General features: G+C 39.7%; 1 protein-coding gene across 1 annotated transcript in view; it reads right to left on the reverse strand.

Moving 5' to 3' along the window:
* Positions 1 to 2,573: 2,573 nt before the first annotated feature.
* Positions 2,574 to 17,916, reverse strand: part of MTHFD1 (methylenetetrahydrofolate dehydrogenase, cyclohydrolase and formyltetrahydrofolate synthetase 1) — a 39,068-nt gene continuing 23,725 nt past the window's right edge. Inside the window, exons 16-28 of the mRNA XM_075192958.1 lie at positions 17,545 to 17,647; positions 13,050 to 13,126; positions 10,954 to 11,094; positions 10,185 to 10,253; positions 9,980 to 10,091; positions 9,756 to 9,895; positions 8,997 to 9,038; positions 7,009 to 7,109; positions 6,142 to 6,319; positions 5,926 to 6,033; positions 3,758 to 3,910; positions 3,047 to 3,143; positions 2,574 to 2,744 (exon numbers count right to left, since the gene is read on the reverse strand). Coding sequence (XP_075049059.1) covers positions 3,054 to 3,143; positions 3,758 to 3,910; positions 5,926 to 6,033; positions 6,142 to 6,319; positions 7,009 to 7,109; positions 8,997 to 9,038; positions 9,756 to 9,895; positions 9,980 to 10,091; positions 10,185 to 10,253; positions 10,954 to 11,094; positions 13,050 to 13,126; positions 17,545 to 17,647 — 1,314 coding nt within the window. The 3' untranslated portion in view covers positions 2,574 to 2,744; positions 3,047 to 3,053. The remainder of the gene's footprint in view (positions 2,745 to 3,046; positions 3,144 to 3,757; positions 3,911 to 5,925; positions 6,034 to 6,141; positions 6,320 to 7,008; positions 7,110 to 8,996; positions 9,039 to 9,755; positions 9,896 to 9,979; positions 10,092 to 10,184; positions 10,254 to 10,953; positions 11,095 to 13,049; positions 13,127 to 17,544; positions 17,648 to 17,916) is intronic.

Consider the following 17,916-nt stretch of genomic DNA (forward strand, 5'->3'; position numbering starts at 1 on the left):
TATGTTTCACATATTGGAGGGTAAGAAAGAAATTTTATTTATAAACAGCTCCCCCCTGTATTTATAAAAATATTCTGGGTTGTATGTTTGGTGATCACGATTGATCCCCAGACAAGAAATAATAAGGGGCAAAAAAGCAAACAAAAAAAAACCTCCCCTTTTTCAACCAAAGGAGCCCCCTTTTTTTGTTTCTGCAACATGGTGGAACGGTAACAGGTGTAAAAGAGCCCCCCCCATTTGTTAATTTTTAGTTTGATCAATGAAAAATTCTTAAAGCTAAAAGAGAGGGTCACCTTAATTGGAAAAAGGGGAACCCTCTTTAAAATAAGGTAACCCCTTTTTATTTTGGAGCCAGGGTGGGGGTGAAATCTGAGCCCCACCACCCTTATCCAATCTTCATCACTTTTGATCAGCAGACAGTAAATTGCATTAAGATAGATAGCAGAGGGTGGGGGCTGTAATAAAAAACAAACAAAAACAAAAATACCCCTCTGATCTCACCTCCCTAACTCCAAAATAACTCCAAAATACACAGGGGCACGCTCCTTATAGAGGGGGGTATCCTCTCTTTCAAACAAGGGTGCTCCTGTTTCAATATTGCCTGGTGATCATAAAGACAACTGAAGATCTTGTAGAACTGCACACGATGGGACATACCACGTAACATTTAGACAAAATCTAGATCCACACTCAGCACTGGAATGCCAATTGCAGCAGATAACGACTCCTAATTACAGCTGCACACAAGTTGTAAATAGATTAAATATATACTGGTATAGAAGGAGTCGTTGCAGCACTACTGGGTTTTCTAATAACCAAAAATACAGAGAAAAAGATTTTAAACTGTTATCCTAAAGATAACAATCTATTCCATTCACAAAAAATACATCAAAATAATAAAGAATCAGATAAAATACAGAAGACTTGACTGGACATTTAAGCAACTACTGACTTCAAATAGTAGTCGTATTCTTCACACGCTAAATGAGATTTTTCAAGTTGCAGGCTATAAGAAATGAACTTACAGTCAAGTAGTAATTGATGTTCACGGAGCAGTTACTTGTATAAGATGATAGACTGCAGTTTTCTCCAAAGAGTTCAGTGTCAATCGTCCACGGTACAGCTGATTCCCGTATTCGGATTAGCAGCAGCTGATGAAGTTTAGACGTCTTTTCAATCTTCACCTTATTGTCTGAGGCAAGTCTGGCATTCATCACATTTTGGTTGAGACTATCAACAAAGGTCAAAAATGGATCTTGGATGCCATCCCATAATATGATGATATCACTGATGCATCTAAACCACAACCAGACAAAACTGAATGTAAATCCCAATCAGAAAAGACAAACTGACAATCTAGTTTGCATCCAAGGCCTGAATGGAATAGATTGTTATCTTTAGGATAACAGTTTGAAATCTTTTTCTCTGTATTTTTGGTTATTAGAAAACCCAGTAGCGTTGCAACGACTCCTTCTATACCAATAACCAATACCACGTAACATGTCTGAGGGGGGTCCAAGGACAGGTTGCAAAATTAGACCATCCTTAATATATTTACACTTACACCATGTGCTGCACGAAAACATTACATCCTACAACTATACCCACTGCTGTCTGATTAAAACACAAACTTGTTATAATATTAATACTAATATATTAGTATACATATTTGTGTCACATTAGTATAAATGTGTACTGGACCAAACACCAGTATTTTCCTTGGTTAAAGACCGTTCTGCTCTGTTGCCAGCCTTCAGCATGATGTGTGTGCACTGATGCAGTGATAAGACACTATGTCACGTCTAGCGGCGCTCACCCACTGACTGGCTAGAGAGCCCAGTTACACCATTTAGGTGCAATCAGCAGGAAATATCCTGAGGCTAGAACTACTCTTGTGCTAGTACCAGCGTTCATGTCACATGCTGAATGTGATTGTCAGGTGATAATCCAACAGTGACAGAGAGGCAGCTTCATCCTGATTATTCTGATTATTAATTGACAATCAGAGAGAGGTGCATCCGGTCGCAGAGGTCACAGAAGGCCACAACTACCTGGGACCAGAAGAAATGTATTCCAGCCATGCAGAATGCAAATGACGATATAACCTTGACAATCTGTTAAAAAGTAGAAGAACACTAACATTGTTGCTGTTGTTATTGCCGTCATTGTTTTTACTGCTTTGCTTGCTTTTCTGACTATACTGGTTTAAACGCTAATGTTGTTTTGTGTGACTCTTTGGGTTTTTCAGACAAATTTCTCAATATCATACATATACTTGACCTTTAATGCATCTTTGTATCAGCCACGCTGCTGTCTATGTCTTGTCCCTTTCGGTTCCATCTGAACAGTCTCTGCTATACATTGTGGTTATACTGCGTTGTCTTCCATATATTATTGTGATGCTTGTTTGTTTGTTAGCAGTTGCTGTTTTGACTGCTTGTTTAGTTTATTTTTGTGTGTACTTCTAATTTAAAAACCAATAAAAACACACTGGATTAAAAAACAAAAAAAACCCCCAAAAACACCATTAACAACATTCTAAAAAAAAGAAAACAAAAACACACACAAATATATTATGTAAAATAGTCCAGTCTTTGTTTTCTCATCTGACAGATATGTATTGCCCGTGGGCAAGAAAAACAATTAAAACACTTTTTATAAAATGACGAAGTAAAAAGATTCTATAGGAGAATGTCAGTCGCAACTTGTCCACGGCTTGGAAGTAGGTCATCCAGTGTCACAACCTAAAAGTTGGAGGATAAGAGACACGGGTCAGTTAATAGACACCTGACTAAACTCAGGGCACCCGAGCAAGGATTTTGAGATCTGGGGGGGGGGGTTAGGTTTTAGGGGGTACGGAAGTTGCCAAATCTGCACGTATATGGCCGTCTTAAGATATAACCCAGAATCTGCCGATAGGGTCAGGCGGCAATCACAATTGTACCATGCAATACATCATGTAGTTCTTCCTTTTATTTAATTTAGACAGAAACCACGACGTGTATTTTAAGGCTCTAAAAACATTCCAGGGCTACAATCTCATTACCTGTAACTCAGAACAGTCCGTTCACTTGTTCCGTCACGGGATCCAGATCAATGTCGTAAAAGCAGGGCCTAGTCGGGAGCCCGGGCATGGTGCTCATCTGTAAGAAACGAACGGATTCATCATACTGTTGTATATTTATTAATAATTAAACCAAAGTCTTAACGGAACCAAAGGTCTTGCTCAAACAAAGTTATTCACAATAAACACACATTTTTATACGATATAAAAAAAAAAAAAATCGAACAAAAGAAAAAAAAATCTTCGCAATGGCACGTGGACTACTTTTATGGACCAATGGTCACAGCACATTCGTAGAACTGTGGTCTAGTTAAACATTTAGTTACCAGCCAGTATAATAATAGCAATGACAGTAACATTTACAGGCTATGAAGTGGCATTTCGTTATATAGGAAAATGATCTTAAGGATTTACTTGGTAAAAGTACTTTGAGAATAATAAAGTAAAAAGAAAAACTATTGTTAAGTGTAAAACAAGTTGCTTACACAAACACCAGCCTGTTCTGTTACTCATTACCACCTATGTGCCCGCACGCTATACCAGCCTTTGACCGCACAGAAGGGTTCCTCCGGTTGCCATGGTGCCTTTCTGAGTCACAAAGTGACACCGCAACCTGTATTTGTCGAGCTCTGCATTAGAGCATCTGAGAAAAACAAAATCCTACAGACATTCTTGCCAGAACTGGACTCTTACCGTTCCTACTAGTGGGTATAGAAATCCAGCCCCGACACTGGCCCTTATGTCACGGATGGGCAGCACAAAGCCTTTCGGGGCACCTTTCAGCTCCGGGTTATGAGACAAGGACAGATGGGTCTTAGCCATGCAGATTGGTAGATTTGCAAATCCCTATATAGAAAAAAACAGAGTACAGTCTTAGTTACACAGCCTAATCTCATGTCAGAAGAAGCATAGTCTAGATCAGTGGTTCCCAAACTGTGTGCCACGGCAATCTGACAGGGATGCCACGGCCAGGGCCGGTGGTAAGCAAATCGGGGGACTACTTGGTAATTATTTTGGCTTAGGGTAGCCTTGAAAAAATTATTAAGACCCTACGGGTGCCTCGAACTCAGAAAGTTTGGGATCCACTGGTCTAGATCGTTGGATATGCCAGTGGGATTGTCAACACACACATACTATAATTAACTGATAATTGTTAACTGGTGGGAAAATAAAAATAACTCACTGCACCATATACTATTCAATACTGTACCAGTTGACTGCCTTATGCACTAGTATTGAAGACCTGGCTATTCCCCTGGCAAATACATGACCGTGAGAATAATTTATACCAGTGTTATTGGAAAACAAACCATTGTTATCCGCAGCAAGGTTTTATAAAACACACAAAAACCAACCAAACAACCAATATCTCATTTTCCTACAGATAAAATACTGCACATCATGTTCAATGCTTCCGTTCTCAATGCCACTGTGACATTCCGGAACTTTGGCTTCATTTCCAAGGTCAGAGCCTTCAGGACATTGAGTGATCATTATATGTCTGCATCTTTGCAACCAGCAAATGTCACGCTACAAAGTGGGAATATTAATTTTTTTTTATCCTTAAGGAAAAGGTTTTTAATGCGCGACAAATTATTATGGAAGCCCAGAGTCCTATAGACAATTTCCATACAGAATTCAATACATTGGGGAACATTTCTGATAACAGTTCTACAGGTCACTATGTAGAAAAGGTGGTGTTGCCCATAGCAACAGATCTGATGTTTATCCCCCCCCCAAAAAAAAGAACAGAATCTAATAGGTTGCTATAGGAAACATCAACTTTTCAACTAAGGTACCTATAGAATAGTTATCATAAATGGCCACATTTGCAGAATTATGGTCAAATGTGCAGATACAAATTAAAAGCATACATATTAATGACTCCAAGAGCATGCATATATATTTAAACATAAAATTATTTTGATGACTAGGTCTCTTAAATATAGACAATACAACCAGATCAAAGGACCAGCAAAAATTGCAATTCTGGTCCATTACAAGTGAATTTAAAATATAATTTAGACAGGGATTATTTTTTCTCTGCACTCCAGTACTCACATTTGCATGTAATCACAACCAATGACCATTTTACTAAATATGATGCTATTACAGTGTGTAATTGCTGTATCCAAGTCTGCAAACGCAGCCTGGTCTGGTCAGTTTTCACTGAAATGTCACAGTACTTTATTAAAAAGTAAGGTATTACCTATGCTCTCCAATACAGAAGCCCCCCTCACATCTTTAGAACACTGCCCTATTAGGATCTGATGTAGGTTTTTAAGCTGCTCTTACATCGCTGCCTCTGTGTATGACTAATCCACATAGTGTAAGTTTGTCAAGCTGTCAGTCACTCTATGTCTGCCGTGTCAGGGAAACAATTTCTTTCTAATGTGCCAACCTACTACGCAGATGTGAAATAGATAACGGGGGACCTATTTAGTTAAGTATAAAGAGTAAAGTTATTTCAGGTATATTATTCAGCCCAGTAATAGCTAACCTTTGATATAAATTAGGGTCAAATAGTGGCTTTACATGCTATTCAATGGCAAAGCACTTTATTCTTTATAATTAAATTAACAATAAAATAGTGGGAAACTGTCACTAAAATATACAGTATTTTGGGAGAAACATAACCACAAAATTGTGGGGTGCTAATCTAGTCAAAAACCATAAAAGTAAAGGAGAAATAGACCAGTAGGCAACAAATTCATAGGCTACCCATTTAAAGTAAAAGTAGATATAATATTAGTATTAGTAAGTATATGAATATAAATGTATTCTTTATATATTGACAATTCTTATGAAGCAAAGTTATGAGCACGCCCCCTTGCTTCACACAATATCGTGCGCCAACTCACCTGTTTAGTGTATAATTCAGCTTTCTTCTGAGCCTCTGGGAGCAACTCAATGTCATCGGCTCCATATATTTGTTGGGCAATTATCCTGATCTTATCAGCAATGGGCAGCTACGTAGAGAAAGAAAAACACAATGTGATTTTCTTCTGAAACTACCTGTCCTATTAAGCCTCTTGCAATGATCAGAGGGTATACGTAATAACAAGGGTTCAGGTTACCTCCACATTGTAGAGGAACTTAAAGTTGCTGGGAGCTTGGGACGCAGTCTGCACGGCCTGGCCAAGAGCCACCGCTCCCTTCCCGCCTTCTGCCCAGTGGCTGCACTTCACGGCATCAAACGCGCCAGCTTCCTTAGCGAGACGGCAGACCAATTCCAGCTCGCCCTGAGTGTCAGTCCTGTGGGTAATGGGACATCCGTAAGAATCACAAAAATACACCCCATCTATAATTTACAATTTATTTTTGGAATTTTCTGAATAGTGGGTTACCAGATAATAGATCCCATTCCTGTATTTCAAGTAATCATAGAGTGATACAGGCAAGAACAGTATAGTCTGTATACCCAATTTTGTTTCACTTTTTTCTAACGACAATAGGTGCTAGAATAGGTGTCGCGCTGCTAATGTACTAATACGATCCAAAAAAGCAATAGAACAGCGCCACCTAATGGTCAAACTATCCAATGTCAGATTATTTACTTGTCTACCAAGAAAATATTTAGACATGAGCGCTATATATGTATTAACTGTATAAAGTGACATTGTAGTGAGACGTTCAACATCTTAAAGTGTCATTATGCACTTATTGTGGATCTTCATTACAAAGTAAAAGAAGGCCATTTAATAGTGAAATGTCTTGTTCTATTTTTTTTTTACTGTAATGATTATCTAGGGGGCGCTGGTGACACATGTTATGGAGATTTTTCACATTTCTTTGTGATGAGGATAAGCAGCACATAAATTATATACGTAAAATATACAGATAAAGTTTATTTTCTCAGCACAATCTAAACTAACAAATAATCCTGGAACATTGATGACAAAACTACAATGAAAGGACAAGACCAAACCCCCAGTACTCCTTACTTGAAAGCATTAACAGCGACCACCACGGGAACACCGAACATAGTGGCGTTCTCAATCTGTTTATTGAGATTGCTGCAGCCTTTCTCCAACAGCTCCAAATTCTAAGGACAGAAATGTGCCAACACAGATCAAGTTTGTCACCTGCTCGTTCACTGGACGTTGTCTTTTCATGTACAACCGTATAAATGTGAATTAGTCAACTCTAGAGGGGAGGTCCTGTAATAGCCTTGTGTGGCGTACGGCTGCACACACGTCCGGGTATTTTGGTACCCAAAACAACGCTGAATGTCAGGGATGTTTTAGCTACTGAGCATCCTGCGGAGACGCAACTCGAAAGGCTCCTATGGGACCTTGGGCTGAAATGAACCCCCCACCAGGAGTCAGAGAAGCTGTAAATACATTGACAATAAAATATAACTTTTTTTATCCATACTTTTAGAAGTAACTGCTAAAGCCCCTTACTCAAATTAAGGGGGTCTTCTCCCTGGACCCTCTACCCTGCTGTGCTTGGAATCCATGATGAAATTAAGTAGGGTCCGAGCTGTGTGTAGGCCTCAGCAGAATGTCACATCACAATTGATGAGGGAGTGAGTACACAGTCTGTCAATTCACCTGGACCTAGTGACTGAGGAATGAAGCACTCTATGGCGCGGATTAAATCTGGTGTGAGGTGACGCGGTGTCTCTGACGTGATGTGTCTCGGGGGAATATTCCAGAGGTTTTACAGAAATTTCTGGTAATTTTTCCTCACGTCCCATAGAGGTGGGCAGAAACAAACATTTCTTAGTGTAATAGCCCCCAACAGACGCCTCTGGTTCAGCGGCACCTCTCACCGAATTGAATCTGTCCCTATGTGTGCACTCTGTGTAGACAAGTACATTATAAAAAAAAGCAGAAGTGCTTGATTCCAGCAGGGCCAGAGTGCATCACTGAAGTTTCCTTCACACATTCGAAAGTGTCTAAGTTTTACAGGTGCTATAAATCCGACAATCCAAAGTCTCAAAAATTACAATTATGATTTAAAGAAATTCTTTTCATGTCCCAGTAAAAATAAGAGGCCTTTACTTCAGTAGACGCACGTTAATCTATGTTTATTGCAAGGCCTGTTGCTATCACATTCCAGCTGTCTGTGAAGGACACTTGATGAGTAAACAACAAGAGCTCAGAGACAACAACAACTTTTATCACGGTGTCCAGAGTGCACAGTGTTTTTAGAGGTGTAATATCAATAGAATAGCACAAAAAATACTTAAATCACCACCCAACAGTGGAAGTGCATTTTAAGAGCATGAGCAGGTACTGACATTCAATATTTTTTTCTCACATCTAAAAGAGTGGAATTCATCTTGGCGCGAGGTGACGCGATCTCTCCGGAACATTCCGCGGAGAAACATCGCATCAGAATTTTTACTAAAATGTCTGCTAATTTTCCTCGCGTCCCGTAGAGCTGTGAGAGAAAATGAGCAGAGATTTCTGGACCTAATTGGCCGGGAAGGTGAACAGCTGGACATCGAGGCCAAGTGAATTCCCCCTATAGAGTTTTCATTGCTGTAATTGTCATGTTTGAGCATAAACACAACGCATATGGCTACTATGGCATCTCTCGGCTGTATCGGCCCCTAACTGTCCTGCTCTGGAGATATCTAATGATGGCGAGATTCACATAGGATAGCAGGCTCACTAACTTGTGTTAGTTTTGTGGCCCAGAGAGGTCTATCGTAGATTGACTCTTCAATACCCCAGAAAGACGGCACGGGTGATTTTAAGCGTAGATCAGATGAAGAAAACAAGGGCCATTATGGAATGATTCATACTTCACTCACGCACATAAAATTGATTTGAATAAAGCTCGTTTTCACTGCAAACAAAACAGAGCAGCTGGAATGCCATTCAGAACGGCACATGAGCAAATGACTAAACCCCTCGCTGGTCTATTTATACAGACAGCATGAATGGAGACCAATAGAGACATCTATTTATAGCCTCACCTCTTCAGTATACTCCTTTGGTAAAGGCACCCCAGCAGTCACCTGGAGAGAAGAAAAACACATTGTAATGTCAAATATATTCAGTATCTGCCAGCACGTTCATGACTTAAGCCTTAACAACAACCAATCAGAACCTTTCTTGTATATTTTACTAAAAAAACTTTCATTGAAATCTAGTTTCCGCATCGTGATTTACTGAATCTACTACGTAGCACATTAACAAACTGATTGGTTTATGTGTCATAAAGTGAGAGATTTGTGGATTTCTATAGAGCGAGACAATAATAATAAATCAGTCAACTGCAGATTAAAAAAAAAAAGGGGCATTTTAAATCGTATTTATATTCTTTGCAATTTTGCAAAAGTAACAACATTGTTTGTGCATGTGGACAAATAAGCAATGGATAGAAGTATATATTGGGGTTCATTTAATAACACTGTGCAATGAGCATAAAGAGTACTGTAACTTAAAACTAGACAATGGAAGAAGTTATGCTCTTATTGGTTGCTATGGGAAACAGCACATTTGCGTTTACTGAAAGCCTAAACTGCCTGGAATGTTAAGCTGTACAGAACCCCGTTCCAGAAGCTTAGAAACCTCTGTGCAGTGAAAAAAATGTGTCTGCAACTAAATTTTGTATAAAAGTAACTTTAATAACCATTTTTTACCCTTAATGTGATGAGCAGCTGAGCTCCACTTTAATCAAGTGTTTGCTCTAAAGCATTAGAATCCTTTTCAACGTAACCTGCAACACTCACCGTTGGACCTCCGCCGTGCATCTTTAGTGCACGCACTGTAGCTACCAGAACAACCACATGAGGGCGCAAACCAGAGTTTCTGCACTTGATATTGAAAAACTTCTCCATTCCAATGTCTGCCCCAAAGCCAGCCTCAGTCACTGCAAGGCAATATGACATAAATGGGGTTATGAGCCCTTAGTTAAATGGTCCATTCGGCCTGTTGCCAGGAAGAAGCTACTTACCTACAAATCCTTCTGAGCCGACCAGTTTTAGTGCAATTTTATCAGCCAGAATAGAGGAATTGCCGTGTGCAATGTTAGCAAAGGGTCCAGCGTGAACAAAGACTGGATTTCCCTGTGAAACATAAAATAGTCACAATTATAATACTACAAGAGCCATGGACACAACAGGACAGACCGCAGACCTGATACATGGGACGGTACTTACCTCCAATGTCTGCATCAAATTGGGCTTTATAGCATCTTTCATCAAGACGGCCAGTGCGCCACTTACTCCCTGGGGAAACAGAAACACGCGGCTCATTCGTCAGTCTTGTTATCCTGAATTGTATTGCAGGCAGGGATTTAAGTGTGATCAAAGTTAAGGATGTTTTCAATTCCCATTCAAGGCAATCGAAGTGCTGTGGTGCCAGAATGCCCCCTGCCGTGGTGGACAAGCTAAGGGGCTGTGGCAGTGACAGCTGGTACTTTAGCCCCGGGGGTAATCGCAGCATCACCGGAGGGGATTCCAACTGCACCTCATGGATTCAAATTAATCACCATGTGCCACACTGGAGCCCTGATGGCTTTAGAGGTGGCAGCAGAAAGTCTGCTTCTCCAGGGTCTGGCTACCATCCCACAGGAACTAATTTGTGAGGTGGAGCTAGACCCCAGGAACAGGGGTCCTGTATGTTAATTTGGACAGCAGAATAAAGATAAATACCGCAGCTCAAATTTAGTGGAGCCAGGGTGGTGAGGGGGGCTGGGCTGGGTACCCCTCCTCCTGTCATAACGTAAATGCTGCAGGTAAGAGTAGAACATCTTACACTTTGGGTGCTGTATGTACCAGTTCTTGTTACAGCTCTCTTTGAGCAGTAACCAACACTATCCCCAAAGATCCACTAACCCACACTGTGTGTGTAGTGTGGCGGCCAGTTAGGGCAATGCCAATACAGCACACAGCAAGTCAGTAACGTTCATGTGCCACGCAGTCTTACCAAGTCTTCTGTAGTGACAGGATCCCCATGTTTGCTGGTAGCCACCACCATTTTTCCTAGCCGTACCCTCATGTCATTTAGACTATCCGTGAGAGCGAGGACAGCCATGATTTCACTTGCTACAGAGATGTCAAACTGGGCCTGCGTGACAGGAAGAAATATTACACAACAATGTAAATAATCCTCACTCAGAGTTGTCTTTTCTATAACCAGGTAGTACTACTGCTGTCTGTAAGGAGCTTTACTCATAGGTATAAAGGTGTATATAACGATTAATAACAGTGACTCCTACTGGCTAGAACAAAGTATTGCAGTTCAACAACAACAAAAAATGCAATCCCTTTGCAATGAAGATGCCATATGTTGTGACCAAGATGACTGTGCTTGTGGTCATTCACAGAAATAAGTTATAAAAAAAGGCATCACGGGGAGGGCATGACTAGCTCTGCACTACGTGTCTGACATATAAATTAACTGAATGGGGAGTATCTTGGCAAAGTGTATGCGCAGAACATTTACATAGGGCAAACATTCTGACTGATCTGGTTATGTTGGCAAGACAGATTTCCATATTCCTATCACCTCCTAACTATTTTACCCATCACACTCGTCTGTGCTACTTCTCTGTGTGACCTCATCTATTTGTGACTTGTTTACTGTATCCAGTGCTACGGAATCTGCGGCACCTTATGAATAAATAAATAATATTAATAATGTAGTTGTCTGTGTTTTCACGTTTGGGGGGCAATGGACTCTTGTCAATCACCACGTCTGTTGGTCTCTCTTCCATCCCCGAGGAAAGCCTCTGTCTAATTTTGGCAAATTCAGCCCAACTCTGGCCTTGGAGTTAGGGTGGACCTACAGACCCTTGCCACCTAAGGGGCCATCTTGCTCCGGGGAGGTGGAGAAATGGAGCCCTGTTCCTTTTGGGAAGGGCCCAAGGTACCAGCTTCCATGCACTGCTGTGTTGATGGATGCATGATGATGAGGACAACTCTCAACCTGATTAGCGCAGTATTGACACAGTCACTACCATCTTAATATTGATGTACATTTTTATTAAATAGGAAGAAACCTTGAAGATACAAATTAAACACAAGTTTTCTCTTGTTTAGAGCTACTTCTCAGGTAAAAACTAAATAACTGATTCCTATGGCCTAGGACAGGCCTGGCCAACCTGTGGCTCTCCAGGTGTTGTAAGACTACAAGTCCCAGCATGACCTGCCAGCTATCAGCTTACAATCTATTGGCAAAGCATGCTGGGGCTTGTAGTTTCATAACACCTGGGGAGCCACAGGTTGGCCAGGCCAGGCCTGGCCTAGGATTAGCATTCTTGTCTTGCCTGAAGCTGTGGATATATGTGTACAAGCAAAGATGAACATTCCTTTTAAGGCAAAATCCTTTTTGACATATATACCAATGCATCAGCCAATTCTATTTCTTTGAACTTGCTATAAATAGGTGTGAAATGCTTAACTAGGACACATTCCTGTCTCTGTGACCAGGGGTGTCCACAGCAATGTGAATTCTGTGCTGCAGCTAGAAAATAAAATACTTCATAATTACTTTGTGTTAAAATGTGCGCTTCATCAACATGCATTGTGTGATTGGGGTCACACACCCCAGGCTAGGCTCAGGTGCAATCTGTTCTTAGAGGACTATATTATCCTGAAAGCACACTCATACAGGCCCAAGCTCTGCTCACTAGTTAGAGATTTCGAACCTGTGAGTCAAGAAACCGAACGTGGTCTCAAAGAGTCTGTTTTTGGTCTCCCGATTGCCAGATGTGCAAAACATCCTATTGGAAATAGCCAATTTTAGTAACCCAGTACCATGTACAGGTGGATGTGCTGACCTATGAACCTAGTTATGTCTTAGCCCAGGGTTTCCCAAACCCAGTCCTCAGGGCTCCCCAACATTGCAGGTTTTCCATATCTTCTTGCTGGAGCACAGGTGTATTCATTACTGACTGACACATTGTAACAGATCCACAGGTGGTCCTAATTATGTCACATGTGATCCAGAAAACCTGCACTGTTGGGGAGCCCTGAGGACTGGGTTTGGGAAACCCTGTCTTAGCCAACACTTCAAATTACCGTTCTAGTAAATCCCTTCTCAGTCGGTGATTGGCCGATTGTAATTTTCCGTAAGAACCGATCATTTGTGTCCATTACTAGGAGGAAACAAAACATATATTAGGCATTGGTCCATTCTTCACATCACATTCATAAAATACTATATTTAGTTATTTCCAAAGGGCGATAGAGCAAACGTGACCAATCAGGCTTTAGAAATAATTAGTCTAAACTCTTAAGCTGGGCACACACACTACAGGTTTTTCAGCCAACTATCATGCCAATCACATGATAAACATGATAGTGTGTACGCTCCCATGATCATGTTTTATCGTACCAAAGCACATCGTATCGTTTGATTTGATTTTATACACAAACTAAAAATTTCTATAAACGATGGAACCATATTGGGAAATGTAAAAGTGTACACTCTCAGCAGGGTAGGCAGATATCTATAGTGTGCAGAGTCACGATCTTTTCAGCAGATGGTCAGGAGTTGAAGAGCACAGATCTGAAGGTAAATCGTCTAGGTGTGTACACAATCGGCATGCTCATTGGGACTTTAAGTGGCTGGTAAAATCATTAGAGATCGCATTTGCAGTAATTTTCTGTGGAGTCTATACAGCTTTAATGAGCCAAAGCTGATTTGTTACTATTGATTGCTGCTATATTATGTACGATTATGTTGGAGAAATCACTCTCTTGCCAGTTTAATTAAGCTAGTGCGAACATTTAAAGGAAAACCAAAGCAAATGAGGTTTATTTCAGCTGCTCCAGCAGACTGCAATACAGTACTTCATATTCATTTTAAATCACAATAAGATTTCATGGTTTTAAAATGTGGCTCACTGCTGAGAACGTGCCAACCACTTCAGTAGCCTGTATTAATACTACTCCATCACTGATTTAATAATAAAACCCAACAGTCAGTCAGTGAAAACCATCTCCGTTGACCAAATCTGAAATGACATCTTGTAATATTCACCAATATATATAAACTTCCGAAATTATTAGAGAACTTTGCATGTTAGAATGTTAGATATTATATGTATATGTGCTATTAATTGGAATAAAAGCTACTGTTTTACTTTTACGGTTTCTTTGGGGGTAGATGTATCAAAGTCTAAAAAGAAAAAGTGGAGATGTTGCCCATAGCAACCAATCAGATTCTAGCCATCATTTCCTAGAATGTACAAGATAAATGATAGCTAGAATCTGATTGGTTGCTATGGGCAACCTCTCCACCTTTTCTTTTTAGAATGTTTAGTAAATCTACACCATGAAGTCTGGTGTACATAAACAATATAGACACCATCCCACTCTTATAACTTAATATATATAATCTATTATCTTAAATATCTTTAATTCTGATAAGTTCCTAATACTTTTGTGAAGGTTACTGTGATATAAGGCAGTATTTTATGTTTAGTGTTTCCCTTATTATGTTGAAAAGTACAAATCTGTGTACTATGCACAATTAGTACACAAATAGCCATGTCAATGTTTTGTTTCACATAAATGAATCATATTAGATGGATGTTTATCCAAAGCCTGTAATTTTGGTAACCCACGGAGCGTCAGATCTGTGGGCAGGTATCAGTACGGTGTTCAAGAACTGAATAACGATAAAATATTCATCAGAAGCCGACAATCGCTCGTTATCGGTATAATTTGTCTTCTCGCAGCACGCAGATCAGAAATGTGTTTCTTTCCTAACTAACCTCCTGCTTCTGCTATTTATAATCCGGATTGACAGAAATCCAGCTCTCTGCGTAAAATAACAAAACGACAAAGCCAGATCTGCCATCTGTTTGCCACCCCAGTGATTTCATACAGAATGTAATCACTAACTGGCAACGGCCATTCACTCTGTGTCAGTAGTAACTGCTCACTCTATGCCTTGTACTGCGGGAAGTCCTACTGAAAAAGAGACAAAACCCCAAAAACAAGCTGGGCGCAGTCACGTGTAAACAATGCAGTTTGTTTCACATGAAAAAAAGCAGAAATCTTTTGTTGTATGCTCACAAAATCCACAATAAAAACTGCACGGACTTTCCAATTTGTTTCATTGAAGATATGGTTTAACCCTTTTAACTCAATATAGTTAAGTCGCATAGTAAAAAGTAGTGGTCATTTAGATCAGGAGATTGATATTATGTGTATTAACAAAAGGTGGCTGCTCATGTTTCACCTTACTTAAAGCAGCAATAGCATGAAAAAAAATCAGGTGTGTTTTTCCAAACATAAATGACTGTGGCAGGCTGTAAGAAGAATGCTGGTATTTTCCATTTCCCCCTATTTCTCTCATTCAGGCTGCTATTAATGAGGTCTAGTGCTACCATGGCAACCACAGTCACATGATGTAGTGAGCAGAGAGGCTTTGGAATGTCCCTCCTGAGCTCTGTCTGCACTGTGACATCCTTCTTCTCCCTCCTGTGCCATCTCATGACATGTTGGGAGCTGTGAACCTGTGTCTATGTAGCAGACTGACTGTGTCTGGCAGCCATTTTTGTTTGCCAAACAGGGAGCTTTTTAGGAGTTAATGATCTGATACATGCTTAAAAAGGTAATTAACTTGCTATTTAAAGAAAAAAAAAATACATCTATGTATGAATCTATATTTCTTCTAAATAAATATCTATCCACATAAATACACTGCACAGTATACAGATATAACATACCATACCTAACAAGCATATTATTTCCCAAATTATACTTAATTACATATTCTACAGCCTTAATCTTAATACCCAGCCATGCCCAACTTATGCGAATAGTGCTAAAATATTTTATTTTGCAGTGCCCTACATACATAGGTATTAGGCAGGTGTTTTATATGGCTTGTAGAAAGTTAGTGCACATAGAAAATTCTCTGAAAATACATTATTTAGTTTGGACTCAAACTCTGTCCAACTATTCACGTAGACCACTCCTCCATCTGCAGTGAATGTCCAATCAGCTTAAAGGCACTGTAAAGATGGTGCACAGCGCCCACAATCAGGGACAGTACTTGTAGCTACATTGCTGCTCCTAGCGACAGCCTCAGAACTTCATGCAATAGAAGAGTCTAAGAACATAGGGCCTGATTCATTAAAGATCTTAAATGAAGAGGATCCTTATTTCAGTCTCCTGGACAAAACCATGTTACAATGCAAGGGGTGCAAATGAGTGTTCTGTTTTGCACATAAGTTAAATATTGACTGTTTTTTCATGTAACACACAAATACTTGATAGCTTATTTGTACACTGACATTTAAAGTTGATATTTGTGTGTTACATGAAAAAACAGTCAGTATTTAACTTATGTGCAAAACAGAACACTCATTTGCACCCCTTGCATTGTAACATGGTTTTGTCCAGGAGACTGAAATAAGGATCCTCTTCATTTAAGATCCTTAATGAATCAGGCCCATAGCTCCAGACAGGCCACACTCTGGCCATGGTAATAGAAGAGCCTGGAGCAAATGGCTTAGAGTGCAGTCACACCCCATCATCATGTGGTAACCCCCACCCTTTCCTCCAGCTATTAGGTCACCATGGAAATGGTATTTGCATAGTTGCCGATATCTGTAAATAATTTCTAGAGATACAATGTTGCTAAACAAACACATACAAGCATGTCCCAAAGCATAATAACAGAGTTACAATTGCATCTTGCATACAAAATAAGAGAACTGCACTGTACAGCTGGTAAATACTAAAAAACAGGAATATTATCAGGGCTCAAATCTTAGTGGCCCTAATTTTCTGGGGCAGTCCCAGGCCACAAAGATTTGTCCAACCCCATGTAAAGTGACGTTAATAATTAAGTATTGGCTTATATGTTCAACGAAACACTGAAATATATAAAAGCTAGCCGTTTGTGATTATATATATTATATATATATATATATATATATATATATATATATATATATATATATATAAAAAAATGTAACGGGAATGTAAGTGAATGGAATTTGAGGTTTACAATGAAGTCCGTAGGAGAAGTGACGGTACCACTGTATACACCCCCACTTCCACGACAGATCTTAGGATACCGAGGATAGATTTAATGACGTTCTAGGAAAACAAATGCAATTGTAGCTTTAGAGAAAAAAAAATAATGAATGGTTGATGATAATATTACCACAACATGGAAACTGAAAATGTCCTTGTTCTATCTTTAAATAATGACCTTTTAGTGAGCGAGTGTATGGTTCTTTGTTGATTTTTCTGCCTCTCCCCCCCCCCCCCCCTCCTCCTCTTCTCCTCTAAACAGATGACTGAAAATAAAGTAAATTCTTAACGCATGGAGGGTTGGATGTGATGCAAATGAATATAGCAGTGAAACCTTTACGGCATGCAGGAGAAAGTGCTAACTCAATGAGAAATGGAGGAGCTTCCTATCGTCTGTGTAACTGTGACTGTAGCTAAAAGAAAAACATGGCTGCCTTCAAAGAATATAACGAAGAGTTTTTAGCACTGAAAAAGTTACATTTATTGGACTATGGCTCGGTAGCCCTTGTCTGCATACCTCTCTGCCAAGTGATAGTGTCCGGGTCGATATCCAGTCTTACAAACTTGGTGATTTCTTCTTCAGTTAAATCGGCAGGTGCTGTTTTCTCGATGCCCAGTCTCTGTGTAAATGAAATTACACCGGAACATTGAAATAATTCTGTTTACCTGATTAGATTAGCAATAAGACCCAGCCAGTACACTTTGTCTCACACAAAGCAAGGACTATCGATGCAACACACAACAACTTGACTAATTTAATAGGAAATGCTATTTATAGAAATGTGTTAATTCTCATTTACTGAAAAATAAACGCGTGACTAATGTTATGCAGCTAAAATTTATTCACAGGTCTCTAAATGTAATTACTATGAAAAATATTGCAAATAAA

The sequence above is a fragment of the Mixophyes fleayi genome, chromosome 12 (assembly GCF_038048845.1).
Source record: "Mixophyes fleayi isolate aMixFle1 chromosome 12, aMixFle1.hap1, whole genome shotgun sequence".
Lineage (NCBI taxonomy): Eukaryota > Metazoa > Chordata > Amphibia > Anura > Limnodynastidae > Mixophyes > Mixophyes fleayi.